At 48.1% G+C, this 14,130-nt stretch overlaps 5 protein-coding genes across 5 annotated transcripts; 2 read left to right on the top strand and 3 right to left on the bottom strand.

The window, feature by feature from the left end:
- Positions 1–2,664, bottom strand: AGABI2DRAFT_195776 (hypothetical protein). The gene is made up of 14 exons (XM_006456708.1): positions 2,254–2,664; positions 2,160–2,204; positions 2,059–2,106; positions 1,783–2,004; positions 1,694–1,721; positions 1,584–1,640; positions 1,350–1,534; positions 1,116–1,298; positions 1,036–1,057; positions 894–980; positions 814–838; positions 699–761; positions 519–645; positions 1–459 (listed from the first exon to the last, which is right to left on the bottom strand). The coding sequence occupies exons 1-14, from the start codon at positions 2,519–2,521 to the stop codon at positions 134–136; spliced, it is 1,686 nt and encodes a 561-aa protein (XP_006456771.1). The 5' UTR covers positions 2,522–2,664; the 3' UTR covers positions 1–133.
- Positions 2,665–3,492: 828 nt separating this feature from the next.
- Positions 3,493–6,598, top strand: AGABI2DRAFT_181251 (hypothetical protein). The gene is made up of 2 exons (XM_006456707.1): positions 3,493–4,833; positions 4,882–6,598. Exons 1-2 carry the CDS (start codon positions 3,598–3,600, stop codon positions 6,415–6,417), a joined length of 2,772 nt encoding a protein of 923 aa, XP_006456770.1. The 5' UTR covers positions 3,493–3,597; the 3' UTR covers positions 6,418–6,598.
- A 572-nt stretch (positions 6,599–7,170) lies between these two features.
- AGABI2DRAFT_188596 (hypothetical protein) lies at positions 7,171–8,783 on the bottom strand. The gene is made up of 8 exons (XM_006456706.1): positions 8,646–8,783; positions 8,404–8,550; positions 8,208–8,346; positions 7,963–8,147; positions 7,739–7,902; positions 7,601–7,687; positions 7,459–7,537; positions 7,171–7,399 (listed from the first exon to the last, which is right to left on the bottom strand). Exons 1-8 carry the CDS (start codon positions 8,730–8,732, stop codon positions 7,229–7,231), a joined length of 1,059 nt encoding a protein of 352 aa, XP_006456769.1. The 5' UTR covers positions 8,733–8,783; the 3' UTR covers positions 7,171–7,228.
- A 93-nt stretch (positions 8,784–8,876) lies between these two features.
- AGABI2DRAFT_78715 (hypothetical protein) lies at positions 8,877–10,245 on the bottom strand (the record flags this gene model as incomplete). The annotated part of the gene is made up of 8 exons (XM_006456705.1): positions 8,877–9,118; positions 9,174–9,258; positions 9,334–9,456; positions 9,512–9,641; positions 9,695–9,777; positions 9,829–10,003; positions 10,048–10,124; positions 10,174–10,245. The coding sequence occupies 8 exons, from the start codon at positions 10,243–10,245 to the stop codon at positions 8,877–8,879; spliced, it is 987 nt and encodes a 328-aa protein (XP_006456768.1).
- A 672-nt stretch (positions 10,246–10,917) lies between these two features.
- On the top strand, positions 10,918–12,798 carry AGABI2DRAFT_195773 (hypothetical protein; the record flags this gene model as incomplete). Its single annotated transcript, XM_006456704.1, has 1 exon — positions 10,918–12,798. A coding segment is annotated over exon 1 (1,851 nt), but the record flags the coding sequence as incomplete, so codon positions are not given.
- Between the last annotated feature and the right edge of the window lie 1,332 nt (positions 12,799–14,130).

The raw sequence follows: 14,130 nt of genomic DNA, 5'->3' as shown, positions 1-14,130 counted from the left end.
TCCATTGTGCACACGCGGGCTCTCATTATTGTCGGAATCATTCGGCTAACTATATTTCAACAAGATAGTTTAACCACAAGCACGGCATGATAATAGTTCCGAGACCGAAATCATCGAGTTTACCAAATCAGCTTCATGCAACGCCAGCACCTTTGCTCCAAGCACTCAGAGGCTTACGAGGCGCTGGCTTGGTCCTGCCTTCGGGCTTTCGACCTGAACCACTTGCAGGAGCAGGCACTCTTGCACCGTCATGAGCGGCGCTTGGTTTCCAATCGGCGAGCCATATCTTCATGGAAGCAAGAGCGGCTTGCTGAACTGCAAGGATAGTGGGATCTGCTAACCCGGATGCAGTAGAGAGATCAGAACAATGGAAACCGTCACCGAGGCCAATGGGTTGTTCGGGAGTACTCTTAACATCAAGGCCCTCTGCAGACATTGTGGCCTCTCTCCATGGGTCACCTATACAAACACCGCGTCTGTATTAACATTAAGAAAAGAAGCAAGCTAAAGTTACTTACGCATGCCGTTAGCAAAGAATATGTTCTCGATTCGAACGTCCCAGCCCTTGTAAGCTTTATTTGTTCCTTTGATGTCAACTTTAGGCGGCTTCTCAAAGGCCTCAGGGAACATGAGTTGGCATTGACGCTGGTAAGTGATAAGTGACCCCATAGCCTGAAGACATAAACCATTTTGCGTACTAAATCATAGGGCGGCTGAACCAGGCGAGTGACAAGTGATGAGTGGCCTTTAGGGGCTCCCTCCTGTTGGACAGGCTGTCAGTAATGACGTCGGAATGGCTGAGCAAAATCTTACCTGGAGGTATCCGACCTCATTACAACTGTTACGTGACATCTAATTAGCCGCATAGTTCGCTTAATATTTCGGAAACTTACACAATCCACATCCACGAGCGAAGATTGTTATCGATTGATGTATCCGTGTAGAAAGGTTGGTTCGGATCGTATGTGCCAAGACACGCCCTATTAACATTATTATTTGTTAGCAAGTAGTTTTCCATGTTCAGGGTAAGCATACTCTGGTGAATTGTTGCGGCAAACTGATACGAATCATCAATCTGGAATTCCAACACCACAAGGACACAACGTGAAACTCACGCCTCTGCAAGTAGCCTCCTTCCGTCCAAAAGTTTCCCCACGCCTGAAGGGCGTGCTCCAGACCCCAACCTTCCGCTGAAGCGCTGACGCCGTCCTTGACCTCTAGTGCATCACAGAACTCATAAAACAGGCTATTTTGTGAAGTGGGCTGCAACGATTGCCAGTCCCAAAGATTGTTCCTCACTGGATTGAATCAGGGTCATTCTAACTTTACTCGAGTTTTCGACCACTCACATGCACCGGCAACATCGTCAAGGTGTGTCATTTCGCCCAAACCGAATAGATCTTTCATCTCCTGGATCGCGGTCTTGTTATCCCCCGAGAAAACCTCATCTACGTGCGAAATGGCGACCTGAACGTCCGCGGAACAGTTCGCTGGCATGTGCTCCCTGATAGGCTCGAAGTATCGCCAGAAATTACTGCCATAATTGAGAAGGTTGGCTGATGACATGTGTTGGGAATACCCACAGAATGGCTTCAACCACGGCAGACGAGGCATAACCTGCAGCGAAGAGGTCGGGCTTACTGCGCGAAACAGATAAACCAGCATATCCTTAAGCAAACGAGGCAGTACTTACTTCACCATTGTCCAGCTTGTCAGAGCACCTGTTGATACCGCCAATTGCAACATGTATTAGATATCTGACAGCAGCAACTGATCACTTACCGGAATAGCTGCCGCCAAAAAGAACCCATGGGGCTTTGTCAGGCGTCAGTTTGTCACCGTCTGGCTGGGGTAGTATGACGTTCTTTATAAAGTATTCTAGATCCTCAATGGCTTGCTGGATTGTATGATATTTCAAGCTTTCCGCTTTCAGGTCGTTGATGGGGTTACTGAGACCGTAGAATCGGTGCTCAATGATGACCACACTGCCATTTTGCTGTTGGGCTATATTTGAGAGGGTATGAGAAAGAGAAGGGTAATGGGGGAAGAGTGGTTTACCAATTTGACCACTGATAGCTTTGGTCGATAGGTAACTGTCCGCATACCCTGGATGGACAATGTCAACACAGGAAGAGGATACAAACCCGCATAACACCAACCATCCGCATTGACTTCTCCCGGAGTCATGAGGAGAACGGGCCCGCCTGAATGCAATTCAGCAACCCAATACGAGTTCATGAAAACATGACGTACCAGGCTCGTAAAACTGCCATGTGTGCCAGAATCTTTGCTTGAAAGTGCCGCGGCTTGGATTATTGTGATCAATGAGCTGATCGAACCAATAGGTCTGATTAAAGGGAGGAAGTACGGTCCCATTGCGGCTAGTGACGGGACCAAGCGGCTGGCTGTCGCTCATTAGAGGCATACCTGGCGGGCGGATCATGTTTAGGTGGGGTCGTCCATCCGCTTGAGCGACGTCTATGGCCAGGAAACTGGCAACCAAGAGCACAAACCCGAGCATGATGAAAACAGAAGGCTATCGAGGAATCCTTACAAGCCTGTTACATGCCCTTCAGATGTTCCTTGCTTTATAGTCAACCAAGCTGCCACATGGCTAGCATATCAATGTCGGCATCGAGCATGCGAAGTGCAGCTTCTATCACAAGAGGACATTTTTAGAAGATAGTGAATCGCAGACCACATGCTGGAGTTTCTCCTTGCATTCGAAATTAATCTTGTCGCGTGTGACCCTTCTATGAGAAAAAAACCCACTTATAGATGGTATGTTTCATGAGGCGTGGCTAGCTCTGTGATGCGGCAACGAGGGCGAGATTATCTATCCAGTCTATCTCTGCTGATATTACTGGCGGGGGCATAACCTTATTTAGTTTCTGATCTTGTTCGTGTATCTAGATGTCCGCCGCGTATATGATAGGAGTGAAGAGCTTCTGAGGGTAATCCGAGAATCGTATAATAAGGACGCTCAATCGGGGTGGCTCCCAGGGAAGGTCGAATTCGGCGTGGAGCTTGCTTGGCATTTATTTATATCAGCGAGTTCGGCCCTATCGGATCCCTGAACATCAAGACCGCTTGTGGGTCCAGTGGACCTCCAGCTCGAATCAAGTTGGCAAGAGCAGAGGGGTTGACTAGCAGCTGCGGATACATATATCACTTGGCGCTCCATCATAGGCATCAACGAAGGAAACAACGAAGTATGCGGCTTATGATGACGGGAGATTCCAGTAGAGGACGTGGTTTATGAAGGAAGCAGGAGGTTGGATTCGCTAACGCGATTCCTTTACTCGATTTATCGAACCGTGGGCAAGTTCGAAAGTCTACGAGATCGCATGTTTCTCGTTCTCTTCCCAGCCTTCGTTCTTTTCGTTCTGTTCAGCTCCCCCGTTCATTTTCTCTGTTGAAGCTATCACGCCCTTTACGCCCTTACGCACTGGACGCTCTCTCCAAAACGATCTCACGATATAAATATGTTTCCCCTTGTCCTTGCTATCGCCTTCGCATTTTTTTCATTCATTGCCTCGGCCTTTATCATCCTTCACATAATTATTCCTATCCTTCCTCCACATCCCTTGAGCAGGCATGTCTCTCCAGTCAGTGTTCACTGTCTTTGAAGTTTGGTTGTCTTCCAATAACTCAGAGGGACAGGTTGAGTTTGGATTGTCCACCTTTCGAACGCTATCGCCAGCAAACCAGATCCATGTTTGGTTAGCAAGTCTAGACCTCATAGCCCTTGCATTCTTTCTCTGGGAAACAGTGGTGGAGGCCACCGGTGGTGCCTCCGGTTTCGCAAGTGCGGCAGATCCCGTTTCATCAACCAAGTACTCGGTCTTTCTTACCATTCGACAAATATTTCTTCTCGTGGTGACCGGTATCACCTTGCTTCACATTCGTCTCGGCTGTCCCGTCTCTTTTGGGAAAAGCCATTGGACCGTCTGGGCGCCTAGCCTTGCTTTTATCTTGACTTCGGCTACGCTTTCGGGCGTCGTATCAGGTGCTGGCATCAACACCCTCTTTTATGGACTCATTGCATACAATTCAGCGATTGTGATAGCATCTGTGGCTGTTTTTTCGTGTCTCGTAAGCACATCGTTAGTGATCAACCGGAAACTCAACGCAATTGATTCGAAAATAAATACTTGCTCACCGGTACGCGAGGAGAAGCCTCGTCCTTCCTTTGCAATTCACGACATTGAAGCATTGCGTGGGGGTGGGTCTTGGATTTCTTCCAATTCCAGTGCAAGCTCTCGTCATTCTCCTCTTTCCGCCTGGTCCTTCTCTACTCACCAAACGACATCCGGTTCTTCTCCTCACCATGGACGGCCTACGCTTGGCGGCCGACACATTGTTCCTGCTAAAGTATCGTACCAGGTCGGCAATTTTTGTGAGGGTATCCCCCCTGTTCCACCCCTGTCATCGACGTACTGTCGAATCTCGCGTACTGCTGGCACAATGGCTTTGGGAGAACGAGACCCTTTCCGTAGGGACATCCCTTCGTTTGCTTCTGTTCATCCTCGCGTCCGTTTAGGCTCTCAAACTTCTTGGCTGACTTCCGCTAGTGGATCTTGCGCGCCAATGTCTGCCTGGTCTTTCTCTACTCATGCACCCTCATTCTACTCTGCAAGTATGCGCGACGTCCGTATCCCATCTGGCACGGTTTCTCGATCTAATAAAGCGGTGTCGGGAAACGCACAGGACCTCGGCGGGTATAGTTATGCGTCCAGTGAAGTTGAAAAAGGATCCACCGTTCCTGATATGGATTTCGATGTCTCTATCAATCGTTATGTAGGTTGGTACTTCCTCATCTTGGTTCCGTATGTGAGTTTATTCCCTCATAATTGCGTGTAGATCTAATACTCTAATTAGGCTTTCTCATTACCCTATCTTATCATTGCTTCTCAGGAGCATTCTCCGCCTTTCATTGTCAGCACTCTCTTCATGCTTTCGATCACACTGTCTTCTCCCATCTTGGCTTTTAATGTCCTCTTCAAATGTCCCTTCCCCACCCCTACTGGCCCATCTGATGTTTCCACGCACCTTCCTCCTGATCTTCGCGAACCCAAGGACAATATCACCTTACCACACCGGTCATATGAATACAAGCACAGTATGCGTACCGGCCTCACGGTCGTAGAAGATCGTCGTAGTGGCGATGTCTGGATTGCCAAAGGTGATGCTGTGGATGGTAAGGGCAAGTTGGGTCGTGCTCTCGAAGTCCTTAATCCTCGTCCCAAATTGTCCGTCATTCCTCCCCAGGAAGCCCCTCAGCTGCCTCCTCTTTCTCCACCCCTGCCCATTCAGGACAAAGATTCTCTGCCAATGAGTGACTACAACTCGTCGGAAACAGGTGCACAATTAAGCCACAGGAGGAGCGAACCGTCTCGTTCTTCCAGTCGAGAGGAGGACTCCATCGTCGCCAGTAGGATAATGACTGCCCATCGGCATTACTCTGCTCTCGCCCGCACGATAGTGATACCTGGCACATCTCATGGAAAAGAAGAAGGGAAATCTAGTGACATGATCACCACTCATTTGGGGCACCCGCGAGCTAGGTCTATGTCCTTGGTTTGCGGACCTGTCGTGCCCACACCAAGTAATAGCACGTTCAAACTAATCCCTACTCCTCCGCCTCGAACGCACCATAGTTTGGGTCTTGAAAAGGATGGTGGTGACCATAGTCCTACTTCAATGAATGCGGATTTCCGTATGGCCATTGAACGTAAGGCCACGCAAATTTGGTACTCTGATGCTCCAAACAACGTTCGACTTAGCTGGAGAAATATAGTTTTTGGTGCCAGTTTAATCCCTGATGCGTTTCCCCACCACATACCTTTAAAGATAGAGCCCGAAAAAGTTAGGCTTGTCCGCTCTGCGACACTGAAGCTTCATCTCAACATACCGCAAGTCAACTCTATCCGTGCCTCGCTCCTAGGCAAGAAAAGCTTCGTGTCAGTGGCGTCTAGCGCCACCCTCGTTGATGTCACCGAAGACAACTCTGGGTGTGGACCTCTTGCTGAAAGCACACCACACCACACCTTCACGGAAAAAAACGCTAGGACACTGCCTCCTCCTTTGCGTCTCGAGGAACCCATTAGAACTCGCTTAAGCATTGTATGTATCAAATCTGAAGATACGGATAAAGCAAATGTCATGCCTCCTGGCACTGAGTCTACCACCACTTCTGCGATGGCTCCTATTGCACAGTGTTCCAGCCAGGCGCTTGAACCACAGATATCAAAGGCCAGCAAACTTCGAAGCATGATTTCGAATGTATGTTTACTCGTCTCCGGCGATAAATCTGACCCACCAGAGGCTGGCGTACGTCCTCTCATGCTTGTACGTGACACGACCCCCAACGCGACGTCCTTGATTTTTGACACAAGCGGAAGTCGCACCCAGTAGCTGAAGCAGCTCGTGATGATAATACACCTACGACATCCTCTCACTTTCGTACTAGAAAGAACTTGAAACCGTTGAAACTCATGGGATCCGGGACTAGCAAGATGCCCCGTACCGGAAGTCGTTATCCGACCTTCGGGGAGTTACCATCCTATCTGAAACGAGAAAATCTTCAATCTATACGTCGCTCTGCTGAGCCACTCTCGCACCCACCCAAAATTATGGTTATGAATACACTTATGCACGATCCTCTCTTCTAACTATACCCTGCATGATACTCTATTGCGATTCGTTCTCCTCTGTCTTCGCACACTCATACTTAATATCTTGTGAACAGTGCGCCACCTTTTCTTTTTTGCTGCCCTTCTTTGTTTTCACGCGATGACTCTGACTCCTTGTGATTTATGTTTTCTGCTTTTAATTTCTGCTTTTGTATTTTTGAAACTCATGCTTTGAACGTCATGCTTTTTTCATGCTATCTTGGGTCTAATTTGCATCTCGTTAGAATATTGTTCTATGTTTCTGTATTTTTGAAACTCATGCTTTGAACGTCATGTTTTTTTAATGCTATCTTGGGTCTGATTTGCCCCCCGTTAGAATATGCTCTTATACCTCCTTTCTCTTGCTTGACACATTATATGAATAGATAAATGACTGCTTAACTTAGCATGTTATCGTCATTGCTCCTCCAACGCTGCTACTTGGTGGCTGAAATTATTTGCTCATGCAGATAGATATTCGTCCCAAGGATAGGTATATGTGTTTACTTCTTTAAATTCATGCTCTCGAAAAATGTGATAGAAATCAAAGAACTTTATTCTATGAGTCCGAACATGCTTATAACAGCAGCAGGAGGTGGACCGCCTTCACGAGCTTTGATTTGACCACAATATGCGAGGGCATATTTTGATGGATGCCAGGATACAGTCGGAGAAGGTGCCAACGCTGAAATGCGGTGCATAGACAAACCAGTCTCAACAGCACACTGATTTTTTTTTCGTAAGACCGAAGATTCAAAGATGCGAGAAGAAAGGGGTTACTCACGATATCGATGTAGGATCCTGTGCTAGCGATAGCTAGAAATTCACCATCGTGAGAGAAGCTCAGATCGTTAACGTTGTTCCTGTCGATAACAAATATATAAATCTCCAGTCAAACAACCGAGAGAGGGGGAAAAACACTCAACTCGCAGGCTGTGATTGTCCTGGAAACTATCCAATCTCTCACGTCAAACAAGTTCACGATAGAGTCTAAGCCCCCAGAAGCGAGATAACTTGAACTGTTGTCAGACGACAACCATAGAATGTACATCCCAAGAACTCACCGACCCCTTGGATCTAAAGCTAATGCCATACATCCACCGACATGAGCTGCTGGAGAATCTCTTACATCCAAACTCGGATAATCCAGCACTCGAAGTGTATGTTCAGAGTGAAATGCCACAACTACTCCGTCTCCTGTGTGATTGAAGATAGCCTTGGATCCAACCTATTGAGACGCTATTTTAGAGACTGCGGATATTGTTACAGATTGTTCAAGTGGACATACAGATTCTTTTTGATTAGGTAGTATTTTTGGGTGCCATTGTTCTTTGGCCTCTTCTGTCTCTTTACCGTAGGACAAAAACATGAGTTGTTGACCCGCAGTGACATACAAAATAGAACGTCCGTCTGGAGCATATTGAGTATAGGACGGCGCTACTTTCAGAACACATTGTTGGGTAAAACGACTTTCTGACAACAAACCATTCAAAAACTCAATGATATACAAAAACAACTTCCTAGAAAACTCACGTCTTGCATCCCAGAATACGATACGGCGGTCTCTTTGACCTGACGTGCAAAACAGTTCCGGATGAGTTGGATTCCACGATACATAGTCAACGTCGTCAGAGTGTCCGCCTGAATAGGCCTGAGCAGATCTATACTCGAGCTAGTCAAATGATAGTATGAGCCACAGTTGCGCGCAATAATCACCAATCCGACTCACAGATTTATCCGGGTTCCAAACCCTTGCCGTTTTATCAACTCCAACACCAGCGAGTTTGCGTCCATCGCAATTCCAAGCTACATGTGTGATCGGTTGTGTCGTCGGGTGGCGGTAATCTTTTGGCTTGAAAGCAGAGAAATTCGGAGGCTAGCATGGACCGAGGAAGTTTGAGATGCGAAGCAGAATAGGATATAAATATAAGCCTCATTGGCGGTATGTCATGGTAAGGGATTCGGTCATACATGAATACCACGGGCGGCGAATGTTGTATGAGGTGGAGGGGATGGCTGCCTTTGCGGAATGGGCTCGTCGTCCTGGGCAGAAGCCATGTTGAGCGTGAGTTCAAGTTCAAGGCAGGAAGTACTTGTAGAAGGAGAAATGTAAAGCTTGGGTGTAACACTGACAAATAGAAAGCCGCGATATATATAAACTGCTATCGGCTATGGACAAACATATGCTTAAATACACCGCCGCTAGAGTTTTCCTCGAATGTTCTGGTAACCCAGGCCCTTTAGCCATTCAGCAATATGAGCAGTTACTTCATATTTGGCTTCCGCCATAATCCAATGCCCTTTGTTCTCTATAGCAATATCCTGTAGCCGAGTAATAAACTTCGAGGACTTTCTGATCAATGCGGGTGTAGCAGTACGGTCTTTAGTGCCCCATAGAAACAGTACAGGTAGATCTGCACGCAAATTGGAGGGAAGGCCGTCAGCTAATATTAAATATTAGTAATTTGGTAAGGTGGTAGAGAAGTTTGATGTTTGCACCTTTTTCTTCATCATGCCTGAATTTCGAAGTTCGATAATAGTTCAAAGGCTCATTCATCCCTTTACTCAAGACTTGGTGGTAGTACTCAAACTCCTAGTTAGTTGGTGTCAGGCATTATACAACTATAGAAGTTGCCGGACGCACCCTCGGGTCTAGAACGGAACCGGAGGATCTGACATGTGAATTATTAAGTAGTGCATCCATGGCTCCTTTCCTCGTAAAATCAGCAGCAACACCTTTTGAGTCGGTTTGCTGGAAGATGACGTCCATGAAACCACGGAGCTAGCGAAAGATTGTTAGTTTAAATACGACGGGGAAGACAAGTGTACAAATTTACATTAACTTCGATTATCTTCGTTGATTGCTGGCTACCGAAAAAGAGTTGATATCCTAAATTCGGGCTCTTTCTTGCAACCTCCTCGAGGGGCAAATAGACGGGTGAAGGCGGGATATAAGGTACACTCAACCTAATCAAGAGATATGAGTGAAAGACATGACAACCTCAAGTTAATTTACTGACATAGCGAGAGCCAACACACGATTTGGATAGTAAAGGGCGAATCTTCCGACCATATGAGAGCCCCAGTCATGTCCAACTATAATCTTTCGGCCTGTTGTCAGTGTAAGGTGAAAGAGAGGTGGCCAGAGACGAACGGCTTTTTCCAGACCAGCCTTGTCCAGTAAAGCGGCTATATCGGCGCAAAGGCTCTTCATTGAGTATTCTTCTGCAGACGAGGGCTTGTCTGTATCGCCATAGCCAAGTGTATCTGGCACAATGACGCGATAGCCCTGTCGAACCCAGGGCCCAATCTGGTAACGCCAACCGTACCTACACAATTAATACGGATAATACTACCACACTTTTATTCTTACCAGCAATCAGGAAAGCCATGAATGCAGACGATGGCCTGATTTAGGCTAGTGTCATGATTGCTTGGAAGTTGGTCAACCTGAGAGGTGGTCAGATTCGATGCAGTACACAAAGGCTGAGATGAGCACAAAGTGATATGTGCGGCCAGTCGAGAGTTTCTCGAACCGATGATTAAAGCTTTCTGGCCGGGTAGGATCCATATGGTGGGAAGAGAGGCGGGCTTCGGCTTTATGGTGTCGCCGGCAGACCTAAGTAAGATGCGACCAGAGCCAGATAGCCCCGACTCGCTTCATCGTCGCTGTGCGAGTGCAGGTGCGCTTCAAAAACGGTATTTTAAGAATCTTCAGAGATTCCTGCCCGGATCGGGGCAGTGCCGCTGTACGCGTCCTTTGGGCACCGCCCAATGATGCTTAATGTGACCGATTAAAGAGAAAAAATAGCCGGTCCATCCCGAGGGCAGCATCCGAAGATGCCCTCCCTCGTATGTCCTCAGCTTCGCCATGTTATATTACACCGAAAAAACGACACTGGAATGAATCTGATTAGATGGAGCGGAGTCTGAAATGCTCTGCGCGGGGTTTGAATCTCGCGGCCGTCGGTGAATACTTCCTGCTGTTATGACTTGGCCGTGAACTCGACTACATCCACATCTCCCTCGTATTTTCCCTTCTCTTTTGCGCATAAACGCACTCTTGGATCACTTTTAAGACATATCTTCCCCCTTTTTGTTCTCCAACCTTCTTTTGTTTTCTCTTTTTTCCTTTTTTGTTTATCTCAAGTAAGGTTGGCTTCCAACCAATCAACTCCCCCGTCAAGTTGCTCACAAGTTCCCCTTTATTGTAGTCGCCTCAATGCCTGCTCCTTTGACCTCATCTCCGCCGCGCTCAGCCAGTCCGAAGGCCATGCACAAGTCTCGTACTCGTATGCCCAGGTCAAGACTCATCAGACGCCGAGGCCGTGCTAGAGATGGAATCGAGAGCGACGATGAGATAGAGCGAGTGCTTTCGACCGACTCAGAGTCAGATTCGGATCTACCACTATCGCCTGACTCAGAGACCGATTCAGACCAGGAATCCGCATCCGAGGACGGGATCTTAAACAAACAGGCCAATGACCACACGCCTGACACCAGTCATAGCTCCGGCGCTCCGAAGGCGGAAGCTGTTTCCAATGGAAAGACGGATGGTGCTTTGTTCTCGACTTCTGGTGACTGGTCAGAAATGGTGGCTGACGAGGGTTTAAATGGTTCTGCGGACTTGCCTGTCATCGAATTCTCGGATTTCAAGGAGACCAATGTACATCCAACGAAGGTTCCACAACGGAGGGAGAAGAGGACGAACAAGAAAAAGATCCAAACACCGCTTCCAATCCCTGCTACTCAACCCAAAGAGCCTGCATCCGAATCTGTTGGGACTGATGCCGTAGAGAAGGTAGATGAGCAACCTCAGGATACCAACCACCCTCAACCCTCTCACCTCAGGCGTCCATTTGGTCAGAGCGCTCGTCAAGCATACCAACGGAGATTGGAGAGTGACCCCTCTTTCGTCCCCAAAGTAGGAGGTTTCTGGGGCCACGACGATCGGCTGATGGATAGGGAATTACGCAGTCTGAGTGGATGGTGGAGAGGCAAGTGGCAAGGCAGGGCCAGAGGAAGGGCAGGCTTTCCAGTTGGAAACGGTAGGCCTGTGTTACACCAGAGCGAGGCTCCCAAAGAAGAGAACGCAAATCTGCCTCCGATCGAACGAGCTTGGACACATGATGGTTTCGAGGAAATGAGGCGGAAGGAGGACCAGCGTACTGAACTTCGAGCTCAACATCCCGCTACCGGCTCACCGTTGCGTGGTGCTCCTCGTGGCAGGGGCAATTTGATCGCTGGCCGTGCTGGCCGTGGCGGTTTGCCTCGTGGCGGATTTGTCAACTCAGAAAGTCGGGCTGCGGCTGCGGCCAAAGCAGGTCGCGTCTGGTATGCTATGAAGCCTGAGCTCATGTGGACCAAGCAAAGCGAAAACTTCCTCTTCTTCGAGTCCTCCAAGCATCGAACAGGAACCGCCTTTCGCATCCAACTTCCTGGTTCACGTTCTCAAGTCATCAAAGCTCCTCCAGCTCCAGTAGTGGTGCCTAAACATGTAACAGTGACCACTGCAAGTGTAGCAGGTTCAGATGTTGGCGATATGGCCTTCGTTGTCAATCTTCCTAGTAAAGAGGACATCACTGTCGACGAGACTCCACTCGACGACGTCTTCACAGTGAGGCCGCGCCTTGTCAACGTTGAACCCATACCGCTCCCGGCTCCCTCCAACACCAAATCCACCAAATCGAGTTCTCCTGCCGACAAGCCTACCCAGTCCTCCGAGCCATCTACCTCAGCTACAAGCCGAGACGCAGCCATTAGAACACAGCTCGAGCAACTCTCTCTCGAACCCGCCTCGACGGACCCCACCCAATGGGCCCAGACGGAAGAGGCTGTGCTTCGTAAACCGGCAGGTGGAGATCCCGCAGGAGAGGCGACAGAGGCTCCCTCTTCCGAAGGTGCTCCCCGACGTCCTTCTCTTCCTCCTATCCAAACTGTCTATAGCCCCCCTCCCGCGCAACCTTCCCCCGCCTACCCATCCACCTACAGTTATCCTACACTACCGCCCGGGATTGCGCTTAATCTCCATGGTGTTCCCTATGAAGTGGCGACTGGTCGTCCTGTGTATATACCTCCACCTGTCTACAACTCGCGGCCTATCATGCACTCACACATGCCGCAACAGAGCATATCTTACATGTCGACGCCACACATGCATCCTTCTCCTGCCATCGCCTCTGATTTCGCTCATCACCCACCTTCACATCCCCATACTCCTTCAGGTCCTGCCAATGGCTTCCTTGATCCGGCGACCGGTGCTCCGGTGTTCTCTTTCCCTAGGGCAGCACGTGTGGAGATACGTGCGCCAGGAGACGATGGTAGCGAATCCCTCCAGAACGGCAACGTCAAGTCGTCGTCAGTGACGTCCCCTCTTGCTCATAATTCATCTCACCTACACGTACCCTCTGTCCCGTACAGCAACTCTCCATCTCACTCAGGAGTTGAGTATGGCTATCATTCATATGGTTCATCTTCAGATGCCGGCACACTGCCTTCATACGCACCATTACCAGATGCGAATGCCCCATCGGACGCAACATCAAATGCACCACCACCACAAGCAATGATGCAGTATCCAGCGTATCAACAATACTATTATCCAGAAGCCCCATATGGATATACGCAATATGTGGGCGTGTCGCAAACCGGGCAGTATGAAATGTATGTGCCTATGGAGGTACATGGCACAACCTATTATTAAGTTCCTTGGGATTTTGTTTTTCTTCTTTCACTGCTTCACCCGATGTTCTTTAACGAACTTGAATCTTGTTTCTTGCTTTTCTTTGTTTCTTTTGATGATAATGATCCGACACGATGCCTCGCTGCTTCTCGTTCCTGCTTTGTCGCGACCCAACCTCTTACATTAGTACATTACTTGTTAGCTCGTCAACTCGCTCTTGCTTTCTTTTTTCACCTTTTGGTCTCTGCATCATCATTTTCTCCATACAACATCCTTTTTCTCCCCTTTTGGTGTCGATTACAGTAACTTTTTTCGTACATACGCGGTTTCATAGGTAAAATGACATTACATTTTGTAGTATTCTTTTCTTTTCTTTTCATTACCGTGATTTTCCGGTGTTGGTTTTGGTTTCATTTCCTATCCTCTCTTGGTTCATTCTTGTTTTTAGAGGCTATTCTGAACTCAGGTTCCTCGGTACTATTTTTGACTGCAGTTTGATTTTATCTCTACGCACCCCCCCCGTTTTTTGTTGATCCTTTCTAGTACCAATAACTCGTTTTGCAATCCACCTCCTTGACGGTTGATTATTTGAGTTTAAGTGTAAACATCCTCCAAAGTTTCAAAGTTTTAGGCATATTGATTGGCCTCTTGCTACTTAGTTCAAAAGAATGTGATAATGCCTCAGTTAATCTATCAAGATCTTGCCGAAGGAGATCGTTTCAAAATCAGTTACTCAGGTCCAGGACTACGACTGAAGAGGGGATAAATCCCTCA

The sequence above is a fragment of the Agaricus bisporus genome (assembly GCF_000300575.1).
Source record: "Agaricus bisporus var. bisporus H97 unplaced genomic scaffold AGABI2scaffold_14, whole genome shotgun sequence".
In the NCBI taxonomy this organism is placed as follows: domain Eukaryota; kingdom Fungi; phylum Basidiomycota; class Agaricomycetes; order Agaricales; family Agaricaceae; genus Agaricus; species Agaricus bisporus.
Note: the sequence above shows the minus strand (reverse complement) of the source record. Positions and strands in the feature narration are given on the sequence as shown.

Bases quoted from the DNA above. Each gene is read 5' to 3' on its own strand.
- AGABI2DRAFT_188596 (XM_006456706.1), bottom strand. From the start codon at position 8,732: ATGGCTTCTGCCCAGGACGACGAGCCCATTCCGCAAAGGCAGCCATCC. The intron at 8,148-8,207 runs GTGAGTTTTCTA...GTTTGTTGTCAG, and splicing joins CGTATTCTGGGATGCAAGAC to AAAGTCGTTTTACCCAACAA. The intron at 7,538-7,600 runs GTTGAGTGTTTT...TGTTATCGACAG, and splicing joins AGGACAATCACAGCCTGCGA to GAACAACGTTAACGATCTGA.
- AGABI2DRAFT_181251 (XM_006456707.1), top strand. From the start codon at position 3,598: ATGTCTCTCCAGTCAGTGTTCACTGTCTTTGAAGTTTGGTTGTCTTCC. The intron at 4,834-4,881 runs GTGAGTTTATTC...TACTCTAATTAG, and splicing joins TCCTCATCTTGGTTCCGTAT to GCTTTCTCATTACCCTATCT.
- AGABI2DRAFT_195776 (XM_006456708.1), bottom strand. From the start codon at position 2,521: ATGCTCGGGTTTGTGCTCTTGGTTGCCAGTTTCCTGGCCATAGACGTC. The intron at 1,535-1,583 runs GTGGGTATTCCC...CAATTATGGCAG, and splicing joins GCCGTGGTTGAAGCCATTCT to TAATTTCTGGCGATACTTCG. The intron at 981-1,035 runs GTATGCTTACCC...TAATGTTAATAG, and splicing joins TGCCGCAACAATTCACCAGA to GGCGTGTCTTGGCACATACG.